General features: G+C 37.3%; 1 protein-coding gene across 1 annotated transcript in view; it reads right to left on the bottom strand.

Moving 5' to 3' along the window:
* LOC123840994 (phospholipid-transporting ATPase ABCA3-like) overlaps positions 1-18,763 on the bottom strand; it is a 157,206-nt gene that overhangs the window by 110,862 nt on the left and 27,581 nt on the right. The window contains exons 8-13 of the mRNA XM_064590317.1: positions 18,018-18,134; positions 17,556-17,673; positions 13,296-13,469; positions 12,415-12,593; positions 11,505-11,639; positions 3,333-3,462 (exon numbers count right to left, since the gene is read on the bottom strand). Of these exons, the coding sequence (XP_064446387.1) occupies positions 3,333-3,462; positions 11,505-11,639; positions 12,415-12,593; positions 13,296-13,469; positions 17,556-17,673; positions 18,018-18,134 (853 nt within the window). The remainder of the gene's footprint in view (positions 1-3,332; positions 3,463-11,504; positions 11,640-12,414; positions 12,594-13,295; positions 13,470-17,555; positions 17,674-18,017; positions 18,135-18,763) is intronic.

The raw sequence follows: 18,763 nt of genomic DNA, 5'->3' as shown, positions 1-18,763 counted from the left end.
TATTAGGAAAGTCAGCTATGTCTTCAGCTCTTGAAAGTAGTGACTTTATGAAGAAGCGGTCCTGGAGTGCCCTGCAGTACGGCATCCCCTGTTCACCAGAGATTGGCACTTTAGAAATGTGTGTTGTTTATGCCCTGCTGTTGTGTTTGAGTCAAGTTTCCTCTCAGTGAAGTCATCTGCAGTGACTCTCCAACTTTTGTGGGAATGCTTGTTCTCTGTGGTGTTAGTGGGATCCAGGCAGGCCAGCTCTTTTTTTTTTTTTAAGATTTTATTTATTTATTTGAGAGAGAGAGAAAGTCAGCAGGGCAGAAGGAGAGGGAGAAGCAGACTCCTCGCTGAGCAGGGAGTTTGACTTGGGGCTTGATCCCAGGACTCTGGGATCATGACCTGAGCTGAAGGAAGATGCTTAACTGACTGAGCCACCCAGGCACCCCCAGACAGGACAGCTCTGAAGAGGTGTACCTGCTGGGGAACTTGGGAGTGTTAGCAAATTTGCTCTGGGCCTCTAGTCTTATGATGGATCCCCTGAAGTGCTGCAGTGGCCGAGGGCCAGAGACTGGGCCTTGTGCACAAGGATGGCTGGGTGCAGCACATCAGACGTGTAGGGCACACAATGGCAGGACAGGGTGCATGTGTGGCTTTAACAAAATTTGTCCTGAGCCCAGGACTGAGGCTAGCAGGCTTAAAGTGGGTGAGTCCTCAGGAGAACTCATGGGCATTGTGCACTACTAGCACGTTAGGTAGCAAGTGTATGTGCAGTCCTGCTGCCTGCTGATGGCCCTGTGTTTATGCTGGGACCAGGGAATTGGGGGGTGGGAGTGAGAAAGGGGGAAATGATGCCTGCCAGCTCCCTCAGTTTTGGAGAAGTCCCCGAACATGCTCTGATATCACTATGAACAGATTTGTCTCCCATTTGCCCCTGGCATTGTGTAAACTGCTGTTTTTATGTTGCCTGTCTGTGCAGGCTGCTGTTTCTTCAAGGGCAAGGACCCAGCTATCACCAGCCTTCCCTGCTTGCCCAGTGCCGAATCAGCTGACTTTTAAAACTCCAGGCTCTAAGTTCTACTGGTTATACAAATTCACAGAATTGAGCTCCTCTGATTTTCAAACCCAAAATATGGGGATCAGTCTTCCCCATGTGAGCTCCAATGCGAAGATTCATTTCTCTGCCCTTTCTGTGTACAACTCCCTCCCTCCTTAAGGCAGCCTCCCTCTGCCTTTCTGACCTTCCTAATCTTTCAGATGCAGTTTCTTGTCTATATTTAGTTGTAGAGTTTTTACTGCTAGTTTTTGGATCACTCTCCAGTTTACTTATTTGGATATGGATGATATCTAGTAAACATGGAATGGGATAAGCTCAGGGTTCTCCTACTCTGCCATCTTCCCAAACTACCCCTGCATATTAATTTTGTGTTCTACAACTTAATGGAATTCATTTATTAGTTCTAATAGTTTTTTGGTGGTGTCTTTAGAGTTTTCTACATATATCATGTCATCTGCAAATAGTGACAGTATTGTCTTCCTTACCAATTTAAATGCCTTTTATTTCTTTTTCTTGTCTGTTTGCTGTGACTAGGACTTTCTACTATTATGATGAATGAAAGTGGTGGGAGTAAACATCTTTGTCTTGTTCCTGATCTTAGAAGAAAAGATTTCAGCTTTTCACCATTGAGTATGATTTTAGCTGTAGGTTTATCATATATGGCCTTAATTATATTGAAATATGTTCCCTCCAAACATACTTCTGGAGTTCCCTCCAAACATACTTTGAGAGTTTTTAATCAAGAATGGATGTTGTATTTTGTCAAATTTTTTTTTTTCTGCATCTACTGAGATGATCATATGGTTTTTATCCTTCCTCTTGTTAACGTGATGTACCACATTGATTGATTTGCCAATATTGAACCACACTTGCATCTGTGGCATAAATCCAACATGGTCATGATGAATCCTTTTAATATATTGTTGAATTTGTTTTGCTAACATTTTGTTGAGAAGATTTACATATATGTTCATCAGAAATATTGACCTGTAGTTTTATGCAGGGTGCTTGATTTGGTATCAGGGTAATGCTGACCTTGTAGAATGAATTTGGAAGTTTTCCTTCCCCTTCTATTTTTTGGAATACTTTGAGAAGAATGAGCATTAAAGGGGCGCCTGGGTGGCTCAGTTGGTTAAGCGACTGCCTTCGGCTCAGGTCATGATCCTGGAGTCCCGGGATCGAGTCCCGCATCGGGCTCCCTGCTCGGCAGGGAGTCTGCTTCTCCCTCTGACCCTCCCCCATCTCATGTGCTCTCTCTCTCTCTCTGTCATTCTCTCTCTCAAATAAATAAATAAATAAAATCTTAAAAAAAAAAAAAAAAGAATGAGCATTAAATCTTTTAAATGTTTGATAAAATTCACCCATGAAGACATCTGTTCCTGGACTTTGGTCATTGGCAGCTTTTTCATTACTGATTCAATTTCATTACTAGTAACTGATCATTTCAAATTTTCAACACTTTTTATTAAATATCATCCCGTTGCTTTCTGGCCCCCATTGTTTCTAATTAGAAGTCAGCTTCTGGTCCTATTGGGGTGCAAATGAATGTGACAAAGTATTTTTGGCTTCCTGCTTTCAAGATTTTCTCCTTAATAATTTTTACTATAATATTTACGGGTGATGATCTCTTCACATTTATCCTATATGAAGTTTGTGGAGCTTCTTGAATGTGTAGATTAATGTTTTCAGCCCTTATTTTGTAGAATACCTTTTTGGCTTTGTTCTCTTTCTCCTCTCCTACATGCCAATACATGAATGCTGGTGCATTTAAAGGTATCAAAAATTGCTATGAAACTTAATTTTCCTTCATTCTTTCTCCTTTGTTTTATTCACATTTTATAATCTCTATCAATCTATCTTCAAGTTCACCAGTGTTCTCTTGTGACAATTCACGAAATCTACTGTTGAGCCCCTTTAATGAATTTTTCACTTTGGTTATTATACTTTTCAACTCCAGAATTCCTACCTGGTTCTTCTTTTTATAATTTCTATCTTTTCATTGATATTTTCTATTTGATACTGTTTTCATACATTCCATTACTTCTTTAATCATGGTTTCCTTTAGTTCTTTGAGCATATTTATAATGGTCACTTTGTAAAATCTTTGTAAAACCTGTTATCTGCTATCTCTCACATGAAATTATTTACAATTTAAAAAGAAAGATTACTGAACAATTCTATGTATCACTGAACTAGCTAAATTGTAAATATCAAAAGAATACACAAAAGTCTTGTAGGCTTGATCTACAGTGTCTATGTGAGGATACTCTGGGCAGATATATACACTTACCTGAGAGAATAGATAGAGTAGTGGATTTTCCTGCCCCATTGGGTCCTAGAAGAACAGTGATCTGCCCCACATATAAATTCAAAGACAAGTCTTTTACAGCTATCTTGGTAGTATTTTGCACTCGGAATTCCTGTTGAGGAAAACCCACAAATATTAACTTTATCACTATTACTTTGGAAAGACAAGCACTCATATCAAGTATCTATACAAGAAACCATACCACATAATCAATCTCATGGGGGAAAAAATCCAAAATTAAGGAGGATAAAAATATGATTGGGGAAAAATTTCTGAAGGTATAACATGAGCTGTAAAATTTCACAGTAAATCTATAAACATCCCCTCAGTAATATCCATTCAGGCCTTGATTCAATTAATATCTTAAAGCTGATAATGCCATAATCTTCTTCAGTTCATGCATTTGTCCTGGTTTGGAGAACTGCCAATAGAAAACCTGGATAGAACATCTAAAATATAGATGTTTTATAGGCATCTCAAATTTCTTATGTGTAGTTTAGCAGTGCTCCTGCTTAAGATGCAAAAATATGGAGGGGTGCCTGAGTGGCTCAGTTGGTTAAGCATCCAACTCTTGGTTTCACCTCAGGTCATGATCTCCTGGTCATGAGATCAAGCCCTGTGCATTGGGTGCAGAGTCTGCTTCAGATTCTCTCTCCCTCTTCTGCTCACATACTCTCTCAAATAAATAAATAAAATTCTTTTTAAAAAGATGCAAAAATATGGAAAGAGCATCAATCTCACTCTAGAAAACAAGAAACTTGTTTAAATAATCTAAAAAATAATAAATTTTCTTGAACTCATCATGAGAAGTGACTTTTCCAGGCAACCAATTAGCCTTAAATTTAAGAAAAAATAGATGCCTTTAAGGAGAGATGATATATAAACATTTGCTTATCTGGAGGAGACACAGGCACTATGTAACTAATAAAAAGATTTTGGTTAAATTTTTAATGAAAATGAAGTAAAAATACTTTACAGTATCTAAATAAAAAAGTTGGGATTCAAGCCCATTTCATTCAGACTTTAAACATATATTCCTTCTAGTATAACCCACTGATGGTGAATAAAGCAAAACATTTTGTGTAACAAAAGAAGCTATTTCTCTTTTACTCCAAATGGTAATAAATGTTTTCTCCCTAGGTGTCCTCATCCTCTCTTTTCCCTAGACCAAAGGATCAGGCTCATGAACTGCTTATTTGAAATCTCTACTTACATAAGTGTGTAAAGTTTTACATCCAAAATGAAGCTCTTAATTTCTCAAAGTTTCACTTTAAAACCAACTAACCAAGCAAACCTCAAATTCTCCCCCAATGTCTCCAATATCCATAAATTTCTCCACCAACCATCCATTGCTCAAGGCACAAAACCAACTACTTTAGTTTCCTTCTTTTCCTTCAAATTTATATCCAACCAGAGAGCAAATCTTTTCAGCTCTAACCCCAGATATATTCTGAATCTCTATACTTCTATCTCCACAAGACTAGTCCACACTGCCACATTTTAGCCAAGCTATTATAAAAGCCTCCAATTTGTCTTCTTTCTTCCACTCATAATCCTCACAGCAGCCAGAGTGTTCTCATAGAAAAATAAATTAGATCATGTCTCTCTACTTAATAAAGGTCAATATTGGTTGAGGTACATTTCGGTTCCTTCCATAATTTAGGGTGCATGTATCCCTTCAGATTAGTATTTTTATATTCTTTGGGTAAATACCTAGGCGTGCAATTGGTGGATCATAGGGTAGTTCTATTTTTTTTTTTTAAAGATTTTTTATTTATTTATCTGAGAGAGAATGGGAGACAGAGAGCATGAGAGGGGGAGGATCAGAGGGAGAAGCAGACTCCCCGCCGAGCAGGGAGCCCGATGCGGGACTCGATCCCAGGACTCCAGGATCATGACCTGAGCAGAAGGCAGCCACTCAACCAACTGAGCCACCCAGGCGCCCCAGGGTAGTTCTATTTTTAACTTTCTGAGGAACCTCTATATTGTCTTCCAGAGTGACTGCACGCATTTGCATTCCCACCAACAGTGTAAGAGGGCTCCCCTTTCTCCACATCCTCACCAACACCTGTTGTTTCCTGTGTTAATTTTAGCCTTTCTGACTGGTGTGAGGCAATGATGTGGATGGAGCTAGAAAGTGTAATGCTCAGGAAAGTAGCCAGTCAGAGAAAAACAAATACCATACGATTTCACTCATATGTGGAATTTAAGAAACAAATGAATACAGGAGGGAAAATGAGAGGCAAATAAGAAACAAGCTATTTAAAAATGCAAATAGGCAGGCAAATAGGCAAATACAAACAAACTATAGAGAACAAACATGGTCACAGGAGGGGAGGTAGTGGGGGGATAGGTTAAATGGGTGATGGATATTAAGGAGGGCACTTGTTGTTATGTGCACTGGGTGTTGTATGTTAAGTGATGAATCACTAAATTCTACACCTGAAACTGTTACACTGTATGTTAACCAACTGGAATTTAATAAAAACTTGGGAGAAAAAATAATAAAGGCCAATAATTATTTCCTAATATTAAAAAAATGGAATTCAAGCTTTATCATGGCCTTCAAGGACCCCTGCATGGTTTATACTATGACTATACCACCAAATTCATTTCATGTCATTCTTTCTCTTTGCTTTCTTCACTCCAACTTTAATCAGTTTTTCTTATACTCCTGCCACTATAGATTTCTATTCCTGTACCACTTGTATGATTACTGATGGCAGAGGCTGGCTAATGTCACCTGAGTCAATTTGTCTACATGGTTATTTAGTACTTCTTCTATGATATGTGGTCTCTGTGGATGTTAACATGCATTACAAAGATCTTCCCACTTTGTTCTCATTCCTATAGTTCCATCCATGTGCCTCTACCCTAGAATTTCTTGTCCCTAATATTCTAGTCTTTCTCACTGTAGGCCCTTAATTTACCAGATCATTCACCACTGCCCAGTTCAGTGGTTTCGGGTCAATCCTGTGACACAAAGTGGAGGACCGGGAAAATAGCCTGAAGTTCTGTCCTTTAGGAGGATTTCTTTCCCCTTTTGTCTTTCAAGGTTATTCCTATTTGGGGCTCCAGTGTAGCTCCCTTCACCCATGTACCAAGCTGAGCTACCTGTGAAGCAAACTCGGAACTTTTTCCTCCTGTGTGAGTTGGCTAATATGAGATCTCAGTATGGCCACGTGTGTGAACTGAGGGAGAAGTACTGAAGTAATAGTCATGGATGACATCAAGATTTAGATCCCCTGCTCATCCCCTGATGTCCACTGATTCTGCTCATGTTCAATCTTTGATATACCACTTCCATCTTATGATGGGTAGCTGTTGGTCTTGCCTCTCCCTACTGATATGATGGTTCAGCTCATGATGGAACCCAGCTCATGATGGCCATTTCTGGACACAGTTATTTGGTATCCCATGATCAGTTGCTTCATCTCTACCAAGGCTCAACAGCATGCCAGAACTGTTTTTTGAAAAATATAATTCTCTCTTTCAATTGCTGATGGCATGGCCTTGATCCAGAACACTAGATGCCCATTGAGGCTTACCATAAAATCAACATGATATGCTTTCCCAGTATGACACCCACAAATACCATAAAGTCTGCTGACTTGGGATGACCAAGCAGCAGGAGTGCTTCTACTACATCCTGGACCTGCTGCAGTGTCCTTTCCTGCTCCAGACTCCACTCAAAGTTGGCAGTTTTTGGTGTCATTTGGTATAGGAGTAAAAACAGTATTCTCAGGTACAGAATATATTGGTTTCAAAACCTGAAGTAGCCAGCAGGCACTATTTTCCTTTTTCATGGTGGGAGTCATAAAATACACTAAATTATCCTTTACTTCGGAAAGAATTACTGGCAGATACCAGATCACTAACTCCTAAAAATTTTACTAATGTAGTGAGCCTCTGAATCTTTATAGGCTTTATCTGTCCCCTCCTGAGAATACATGTCTGACCAAGGCCTCCAAGAAACTTGCCATTTCTTGCTTATCTGATCCAATTATCAATATAGTGGGCCAGAGTGATGATCTGCAAAATGTATAGCTAATCCAGTTCCCTTCAGATTATATTAGGACAGAGAGCTGAAGAGCCTATAACCCTGGACAAATAAATATATACTGTTGCTGTGCTCGCTTCGGCAGCACATATACTAAAATATATACTGTTGCTGTCCATTCAAATGAATACAAAGATCTCTGATCCCCATTTTGATGGTACAGGAAAAATGAATTTGCCAGATCAGTGGCCCTATATCATGTTCTCAGGCTGTGTTAATCTACCACAAGTGAAAATTACCACACTTGACACAAAAGCAGCAAATAGGTGAACTATTTGAATTTGTGGTAGATCCACTGTCATTCTGCAGGTTTCCAAGGACCAGAGTGGAGAGTTAAATGGGGTTAAGGGGAATTGCTACTCATGCTGCTTGCATCTATGCCACTTTCCCAAGAATGTGATATTGCCTTCGATTTACCATCTTGACCAGTGGGAGTAGTAAGATTCAAAGGATTCCCCCTGGCTTTTCTAGTAGGATAGCTCTTCCCCAGAGGCCAAGGAATCAAGATAAGGGTTTACATCGTCAGGTATGTCATTTCTAATTATACATTTGGCAACTATAGAAATGTCCACTAGATGGCACTGTAGTCCCAGGGTACCTACTGTAAATCATCAAAAGCCAAGATTACATTTATTACCTAGCCTGCACACAGCCTCACTCTAACAATAGGATCGGGATGGTACTTTGGATCTCCAAGTATGGTTACCCAAGTAAATTGCTAGAAGTCCCTTTGTAGGACTTGGGTATTCATTATCATGTACATTTGCTGTGATGTTGCAGAGCACTTCTACCTAGCCAATCCAGACCCTCCTTCAGTCAATGAGTGTGAGCTCTGAACACTGGAAATTGTGGAGACCACCATGAATTTATATATCGGGTGCTGTCTTACCTCCTGATGATACAACTTTTATTTCTTCTGGTAGTACAGGTTGGGCAATATCCTCCTAGCTATCCTCCTATCTTGCCTCAAGAGAGCTATGTTCTGTTAACCATCATTTGTGGACCAGGTGTCCCAGACTGCCACTCCATTCTTGACACTTTATTAGAAAAATTGTTCCTGCCTGTGTCACCACCTATCCTCTGTTACGTTGGACTCATGTTACCTCCACTGCTACTAGTGAGTCCATTTCTGTTAAGGTATCTCCTACTGCCAGCCCTTATTAGTGATGCTGGTGTTCCTCTCACTAGTATATTTCTTATTGCTTTGACTGAGCCCACCCGCAAAAGCATGGTCATGTAGTAGATTAATTGGGTGAAACTGGTTCAGGGTCTTTCTGAGGCTGCAATCAAGTGACAACCTGGGCTAAAGTCATCTGAAGACCTGATCAAGATCAGGGTATCCACTTCCAAGCAGGCCTACTCAAGTTCATACTGATTGTTTGGGGAAGATTCAGTTCTTATCCATATGAGCAGCTTGAATGGCATGGTGCTATCTTGAGAGCAAGCAATTCACAACCAAGCCTAAAGCCATAATGACTTCTATGATCCAGCCTTGGAAGTCCCATACTTCACTTGCACAGTATTATACAGGTTACAAGGTCAGCCTATTCACTGCAGAAGGGGACTGTACAAAAATATGAATATTAGTGAGGATCCCTGGGGGCCATCATGAAGGCTGCCAGCAACATAGTCCACCCTCTGCCTCCAATGACTCATTTTGTTCTCACATAAAAACACCTTCACCTGCTCTCAGTGCTACAAATGTCTCAACTACTTACAGCATCAGCTCAAAGTCCAGGGTCTTGTCATCTAAATCAGGTCCAGGTGTCAATGAGCCTCTTGTGGTCTAGTTTCTAGAGATTACCTCTTAGAGTACAACTACTCTAGAACAGAAGACCTGTGATCCAAAGGGACTTGAAATCTACCATCTTCCACCCAGGATCCTCACAAACCTAACACAAACTAGTGGGATATGCATAAATTAACCACTACACATACTCTCAGTGAAATAAGTGGAAGGCAAGAAGCATAAAGCAGTCAAATGAAATTCTGAAATCTAAATTTGGCATTGTTGGCAGTTCTCTGATTAGGACTCAAGACCAGAGAATAATTCTCCAAGGTTCTTGACTCTACTTTCTATTCTCGACTCTGACTTCTCAATCATCCTTCCTTCACCATGAAAAGCATCCCATGGCCGCAGCTGTTTTATTCTAGCCTGCTTTCTATTTGTAGGTGTTTGGCAGTTCAAAGGCCTCTATTCATTTTTTACTATTTCAGTCCTTTTAAAGAAGTTGGGGGTATTTCTTATAGCACAATTTTATTTAAATTTTGCTCAATCAGACCACAAAAGCCACCCCTACAAATATATTTGAGATGGTCCTTCTTTACCTTTGGCTTCTGTTGAGGTTCCTGACAAATAATGCCCTAAGTTGTTACTGTCCCTACTGTTTGAACGGCACCCTGAGGCACCACCTTAGATATTCCTCCATCTAAAACAAGGGTTTTACTCAATATTTTTAGTTTTGGTTATATTTGACACACAATGTTACATTAGTTTCAGATGTACAACTTAATTTATACATTATGCTATGTTCACCACAAGTATAGCTACCATCTGCTCCATTACATCACTATTATGACATCACTGACTATATTCCTTATGCTCTGCTTTTTACTCCCCTGACTTACTCATGCCATAACTGGAGGCCTGTCTCTTTCTTTCATCTTCACCCATTTTCCCCAAACTCCCATCCTGCTGCTCTCTAGAACCATCAATTCTCTGTATTTACAGTTCTGGTTCTACTTCTTGTTTATTCACTTTTTAGCTCAAACCAAGCTTAGGTAGACCTTTGAGAGGCAATGCCAGCCAACGTCTACGTTACCTGAATTTATCAGTGGAATCACATGATATTTGTCTTAGTCTGACTTATTTTATGTAGCATAATACATTCTAGGTCCACCCATGTTGTGTCAAATGGCACAATCTCATCCTTTTTTATGACTGTGTAATATCCCATTATATACACACACACACACACACACACCCATTTTCCTTATCCATTCATCTACTGATGGGCACTTACGTTGCTTCCACATTTTGGCTGTAGTAAATAATGTTGCAATAAACACTGAGGTAAATATATCTTTTTGAGTTAGTGTGTTCATTTTCCCTGGGTAAATACCCAATAGTGGAATTATTGGATCATATGATAATTCTTTTAATTTTTTGAGGAGCCTCCATACTGTTTTCCACAGTGGATGTACCAATTTACATTCCCACCAACAGTACATGAGGGTTCCTTTTTCTCCACATCCTTGCCAACACTGTTGTTTCTTGTGTTTTTTATTTTAGCCATTCTGACATGTGTGAGGTGATATCTCATTGTGGTTTTGATTTGCATTTCCCTGATGATCAGTGATGTCTGTTGGCCATCTTCTTTGGAAAAATGTCTATTCAGGTCCTCTGCCCATTTTTAAATCAGATTATTTCTTTTTTTGGTGTTGGGTTGTATGAATTTTTTTTACATATTTTGGGTATTAACCCCTTAGCAGATATATCATTTGCAAATATCTTCTCCCATTCAGTAGGCTGTTTTGTTTTGTTGATGGTTATATACACATCTCCAAAATTAGCTGTATTTGCAGGGGGGGCTCTGGGTTTCCCAAGGCTCGGGGTTAGGAGCTCAAACCAAGCTTAGGTAGACCTTTGAGAGGCAATGCCAGCCAACGTATAGGTTACCTGAATACTACATGCCTACAGTTGGTACAGATAAATTAAGAGATTCAAAAGTCCTCCCTTGATGAATTCCTTGACAGAGAAGAGATTACATAACAGATAAATGCAAAACATTTGCGAACAGAAATTAATGTTCATACGTTCAAATTATTCATCTCCAATAGACTCTACTTTTTAAAATGAGGGCATTTGTGGAAGACACCATATAGTTTATAGAAAACCTGAATCTATTCTGGAGGAAGGAGAAAGGTGTGACTTTTTATTACATACTGAAAAATTTTAATTTTGATTTTTCTCAAAGGAAGTAAACAGACTTTTTATTAGCATGTGATCTTTTTCTTGGTATCTCTAGTAATAATCATGAACTATAAACTAAATTTCAGTCCCATCAAGAAGAAAAAAATTTGTGAAACAATACCTTGCACAAATGTTTGATTTGGATACCTGCCACCAAATTAGTAGGCTCTGCTTCAAAATACTTGCTTTCATTTGTTTCATAAAATTGCCTTGTTTCCTTTTTTCCTTCAGGTGTTTCCCCAAACCAATGAGAGCGCTAAAAAGGGGGGGGGGAATAAAAGTGAAATCACTACAATGGGATTGAAAAATGATGCAATAGAAAATACTTTAGCCTGTTACCTTTTGTACTGAGATGGACTGCTGAAAATTTCTTGGGATTAAATTTTGGAGCTAAGTGGCTTAATTTGAATCCCCAAGGCATAAAAGCAGACTATTCTATTAAAATCATAACTGTCCAAGAGGAACAAATGAAAACTGCTCCAAAATGAGGTCATAGCAAAAATGACTGTATCACTCCTTGTCATATCTTCTCTTACCAATACATAAGCCAATAAAAACAAGACTGAAAAAGGAGAGCAAGATATACATGATTCCCATCATGCTATGGCTCTGACTCTAAGACATCTGTGCTAAACAAGGATATAAAACAGGTGGTGAGTGCCCAGATAGGGGACATACCTAAACCTCTCCTTTTACCACCCAAAAACCCATACTATATTAATTTCTTTATGCCCGAGTTTAATTGTTTATGAAATACTTGCCTGTAACTGTGATGGAATACTCAGAGTTTTTAAAGTTTGGAGTTACAGGCCATCCTCTACAGATTATTTATGGTTATATATACTGGATGCTTTAAAATGTATTAGGAAAAGGCCAATGAATGGGCAGAGTCATTAAAATGATTCTTTCACCCGAACTATTGGATCAATTACAGACAGTGCAAAATTAGCTCATGGTGGCTTTTACAGAAATTACAATATATGTTCATAAGGACTGTGGCCTCTCTCAGTAACAGAGGCATTAGAACTCACCAGCAAGAAAAAGTTCCATGGCTTGGGCACACCATACTCTCCTGGAAAGACAGCTTCTATATACCAGGCCACAAGGCCATATAAGAAAGCATCAAATAAAAACATTCCCAGTACATGGGCAAAGTCAAAGTTCTCCATTTTGGGTGGTGAGAAGATGTTACTCCATTTAATTCCAATTTCTAAGAGATAACAGTTGACATTTAATTTAGGTGCCAACTGACACTAAAACAGTTATCCATCTGCATCATAATTAAAGAGTGAAGAAAAAAGGTGTTAATATTCTACAGAGATTTCTGTTATAGTCAGTTACTTTCTTATACCATTAGAATTTAGGACATCTGAGCAAGCAATCATGTAAGATGCTTCCTAGCATGCCAGAAACAATCAGTTATGAGTGAAACAAAAACAAAATATACTAAGTCAGGAATATAAACTTTAAGAAAAATAAGCAAACCTATGGGTTAAGACACTGACTCCTCCTTCTCTGCCCCTCCTCATGCTAAATGTTCACTGGAAAATATAATTTTAGAAAACCATAATCATTGAAAAGCAGGGATAAATGCTATCTATAGAAGAGAAGACTAGAAGAATTTTTGTGTAGATATTGCACTGATGAATAAAGGAAGACTAAAAGTCACTAAAAGCAGACCTGTTTTGCTTCCAGTCATAGCACTAGACAGCAGCCAGGAACTCCAAATGAGCAGGGAAAGCTACTAACAGACTTGAGTAAATTTATGGAGAGAATGTGGAAGTGCTCATGTACGACAGGTGGTGGTATGAAGTAATATCATTTTTTGAAGGACAGTTTAACAATATTAATCAATTTTAAAACTGTGAATATCTTATGAGAATATGGTCAAATTTATAAGGTAAATACTCACTCTCCATTTCTGCCGTGACTAGGAATTTAGTTCCCAGCCCCATTGCTATATTTGAGCTGAGACAGGAAGCCAGCTTCTGGGAGAATGTCATTTGTGCAAAGTTTGTAGAGACTGTAACAAGTGGAAAGTAGGTAGCAAAATAAATGAAACCTCCAACAGAAACAGCAAAATGTGCTGGAAATAAGAAGGAAATTATAAGGTCAATTTAAGCAACATGCAGAAACCTAAACTACAAATATCTGTGTTACTGGAAGAGTGTAATAAAATAAGCACAGTGAGAATAGAGATTTGTTGTGTTCACCATTTGCTTACCATTATACAATGAGTGGCACTTTATAGGTGCACAAAAGTATTTTTTGAATACATAAGAGGCTGAAATTAAACATTTCAGTAACTGTTTTTTCTGGAATTTATCATTCTATAATGTAGTAACTATAAATACTATAGCTCTTAATGGAAATTTACATAAAAATTATAAATGTAAATACTATTATTGACTATTATTGACATAATCAGAAAATATCTAGATTGTATTTCCAGATACTATGAGATTCAGTCTATGTCATGATACTGGGGGAAAAGAAGGATACTTGAATAAACAGAAACACAAAGTTGGTCTCAAAAGCAGATATGGTTTGGAATATGAAAAGTTCCAAAAATGTGACTCTGATGAAACACTAAAAAGAAAATTCTTGTTAATAAACCAATTAACATCATCAGGAGTTAAAATTCAGCATCTAAATAAAAATGGTATATTATAAAGTACAACGTATTATTCCACTATTAGGAATGATTCTTCCTTTCCCTCTTTCTCTCACTCTACATTCCATATTCACCACCTAGAACACTTATGTTTTATATACTCATCAATGTGTATTCTTTTTTAAAATTAAAATTATAAAGAGAATGAGAGGGGACAAATAAAAGATAACAAAGACAATATATTAGATACACCTGATAAAATAGCATCAAAATATATATATGCAAAAAATAATAGAAGTTCTAGAATATACAAATGTACAATCATAGTGGAAATTTTAACCATCTTTCTCAGAATTAACAAACTTGGCCTAATGAAAATACATGTCAACTATTCCAAACAACCTCAAAATATACCTTTTTTTTTTTTTAAAGATTTTTTAATTCATTTATTTGACAGAGAGATAGCGAGAGCAGGAACATTAGCAGGGGGAGTGGGAGAGGGAGAAGCAGGCTTCCCAGGGAGCAGGGAGCCCGATGCGGGGCTCGATCCCAGGACCCTGGGATCATGACCTGAGCCAAAGGCAGACGCCTAACCATCTGGGCCACCCAGGCACCCCAAAATATACATTTTTTTCAAACATATTTGGAATACCGATTTTTAAAAAACTGGACATTGACTAGGTCATACAGTAAATCCTAACAAATTTCAAAGGAATTATATTAAACTGGCAATCAATAACCAGAAGATATCCATGAAAACCCAATATGTTGAGAAATTTAAGACACACATCTTTGAATAATTAAAGAAGAAAATTATAAGGAAAATTATAAAACATTTTAATGTAACAACAAGAAAAAGCTTATTTATCAAAATTTGTGTCATGCAGTCAAACCAGTATTAAAAAGGAAATGACTAGCCTTAAATTTATTTATTAAAAGAAATAAGACAAACATACACTATCACAAGTTTTAAAAAATGGCAATAAATACAAAGTTTATGGAACGGTAAGAGGATCAACAAAGCCAAAAGCTTATTCTCTGTAGAGACTAATACTGCTAACTAACCTGTTGTGAAACTGATCAAGAAAAAAAAGAGAAGGCACAAATTACCAGTATAAGGAGTAAAAGAGTATATATCATGACAGCCATTGGCAAAGACATTAAAAACATAAGAGACCATATTAAATTAATGATACTGCACCAATAAATTTCAAAACTAAAAATGTAAGTTAAAGAAAATACAACTTACCAAAAATGAAAGAACTAGAAAACCTGAATGCCTAAGGTCATAAAAGAAATTGAATCAATAATTAAAATCCTTCCCAGTGCTTTTTCAGCAACTTCTAGCAGATATTCAAAGAAGAAATAATTAGAATACTGCACTGAAATTCCCAGAGAGATAGAGGACATCCAATCAGAGAAAGACATGTATCATATGACCTCACTGATATGAGGAATTCTTAATCTCAGGAAACAAACTGAGGGTTGTTGGAGTGGTGGGGGGTGGGAGGGACGGGGTGGCTGGGTGATAGACATTGGGGAGCATATGTGCTATGGTGTCTCCTCTTTAATTTCTTTCATCAATGTTTTATAGTTTTCAGAATGTAGGTCCTTCACCTCTGTGGTTAAATTTATTCCTAGGCATTTTATTATTTCTGGTGCAAGTGTAAACAGGGTTATTTTCTTAATTTCTCTTTCAGTGAAAGGACTGCCTCCAAAGAAATGCACACATGAATGGGAACTTGACATACAGCAGAGCAGGTACTGCAGAGTAGTGAGGAAAAGGTGAACTGTTTATCACATGTTGCCTATGCACTTGGAAGAACAATCAATTCGCTACATCATACCACACACAAAAGAACACAGGAAGATAATTTTATGACTTTGGAGTACAGAATTTTTTTCACTGAAATATTTAATATCACAAACTATGAAGGAAAAGATTGGTAAAGGAAAAGATTGATTACATTAAAATTAGTAACTATTAAAAGACACCATAAATAAAAGCTGAGAGCTCCAAACTGGGACAAGTTTTGCAACACATTTGCAACTAACAAAAGGTAGGTAGCAGGAACATATAAATAACTCCTGCAAATCAATAATCATAACAGATAAGAATGCACAAACAGATTTTACAGAAAAGGAAACACATGACCCATATTAATATTAATAACACTCAGCTTCATCAGTAAGTGAGAAAATGCAGGTCTGAACTGCCATAAGATAGGATTTCGTATCTCCAGTATGGCACAAATTAGAGTTTGATGTAGTAAATTTTGGCAGGGGTATGGAATAATAAGAATTCTCATTTTCTTCCAGTAGGGCTGTAAATACACAGAACCACTTTGGAAGTGTTGGACACAGGTAGTCAGGTTGGACATTTACAAACCCTATGACCCAGCAACTCCTTTTCTACATATGTACCATAGTGAAAGTCTAACACATGTAAACTAAAGACACGTACAAAAATGTTCTAAACATCTAGTCTGCCATAATTCCAGAAACAGGAAATGACAGTATCTGTTTTCTAACTATCTCATTTTTCTCTTTGGTATATTATCACATTCTGCCTTACATTGACACACCACTTTTCTTTACCTCCTGGGTTGGTTGGTTTTATTTGTTTGTTTGTTTTGGCTGCTTATAGGTTGTACATGTGATCATGTGACTTGTAAGGACCCATTAACTAACAATACTCATGATAATGTACTGAGAAAAATAAAAATATAATGAAATAGAGTTACTGGTCATGACTGCTATTGGCATGTTAGCCCTCAAAAAGCAAGGAAACAATTTTGCTTGCCTTTGTTTATTAGATACCGGGCCAGCTCAATGAATGACTTTTAGATACTTGCATCCATTGACTTGACTTCCCATTCCAATCTTCCAGTCTTTCAAAACTGTTTAAAAACTAACCTCTATAAGAAGCATTCGTAGGTTTATCTCAATATGAAGTGGGAGTATTTAATCCTTTTTTCCTAGGTATACTGGTTCATAAATTTTCATTGCTCTCTGCATGTCCTATCAAATAATTTTTTTGTGCATATGATATGCATGTCCACAAGGTCAATGACAGCTCTATGGGACAGACACTGTATTTCAAATACACAGCAAACACACAATAAAGATCTATTAATGAAGTACATGGACCCTTTCTTTCAGGCAAGCAATTTTGTCTCTTGACATACTGCAGATCATCATCAGATACTGACAGACTTTATTCCCTCCACTAGAATATACAGAAGCCATCTCAATCATTACCATTCCTGCTGGATGGTTAAATAGATACCATATGCATAGCAGCAGATAAAGGTTAAAAAGAATCCTCAAATATGACCTTATTTTCGTTTTTATCCTTTTTTCACGTGTATACTATATATTAATTTTCACTGCTCCCTTCATTCCCTTTCTTATCATTTCATGTACTTACAATACTTGTCTTTTTAGTTAGAATATAAAGAGAGGCCACAGATGAGATGGCAAATGAAGGTCACAGAAGCCTCCGAATATAATCCCCACTGAGTCACTAATTATCTTTCCCAGGAGTTTTAGACTCACCTTTATTGAAGAACGTGCTAACCATAAAGCTGAAGAATATTGTGGCGATGGCAAAACACAGTAAAAAGACGAAGACAAGAGATGGGTCGCTGTACTGGATGACTGGCACAGGTTCTATCTAATAAAATAATCAGGAAGCCAGTTGAGCCATACTCTAAATGGCATCACAGTAAAACAACAGAGGAGAAATGAAACATCTTTAAATATTTTAATAGTCCTAGTGAAACTAATGACAAACCTCAGGGAGATGAATAAACAATTCATTAACTACAAAAGGTCCACACATCTAAACTTAAAGTTTAGTTTGCTGAGAGTCTAAGCAGCCCCTGAATTTCCAGATTGGAGTCCACAATAGGCAAGTGTTCACTTCCTGACAACTTGAATCCATTAGGCCCATACCATGTTATATGTTTTTCCTCTTGAAGTTTAGCTATAGCATACTACAGTGAAATAGACACTTGCCTTGGCAAAGAAAATCATGCACATCAAAAGGATGATAACTGAATACAAAGAGAGGTATGTGAAGAAATAGGCAGCCCAGAACATCCAATTACTGAGTCCTATCATGAGCAGATACTCCTGTGGGAGAGTTAACACAAACCAAACATCATGTAAAACAATATAGTTATATAAAATGCATTCACAAAGATTATCTAATTTATTTCTACCACAGTCAAAATTGGTTAAATAAGAATGATCATGCCCGATTTATAGAAGAGGAGATCAATGATTTGATTAAAATTATTCAGCTAGTGTGTGGCAGTACTATGATGCTTATAAGCCTAGAGATGATCTCACCAATAATTTACCTGATATTTTAAGGTATAAAAACCCTTAAATAAAACTATAAACTGCTTAGATTAATATTCCCTTTCTTTTTATTATGCCTTCTAGGAGGTATTAAAAAATGTAAATATATTTTAATTAAATTATAAAAGATAGAAGCAAACACTAAAACTATGATAAAAAATAAGGGGGAAAATTCAGTTTTAGAAATAATCTTTATGAACTATATTCTTTAAAGAAATATTTTATTTCGAGTGTTAACAAAAGAGCATCAAAAAAGTTTAGCTAAGCATATAATGTAGAAAACCAATAAGAAGACTCAAATGAGTGGTATGAGTCTTCACAGGCTATTTTAAATATTTCTATTGAATTTTACTGATGTACCAATATTAAATTCTGTAACTTTAAGCTCTTCTTAGGGC

The sequence above is a fragment of the Mirounga angustirostris genome, unplaced genomic scaffold, assembly GCF_029215605.1.
Source record: "Mirounga angustirostris isolate CCGP_5_RB_7025 unplaced genomic scaffold, mMirAng1.0.hap1 SCAF_5, whole genome shotgun sequence".
Lineage (NCBI taxonomy): Eukaryota > Metazoa > Chordata > Mammalia > Carnivora > Phocidae > Mirounga > Mirounga angustirostris.
This window is presented reverse-complemented; position numbering and strand designations above follow the sequence as displayed.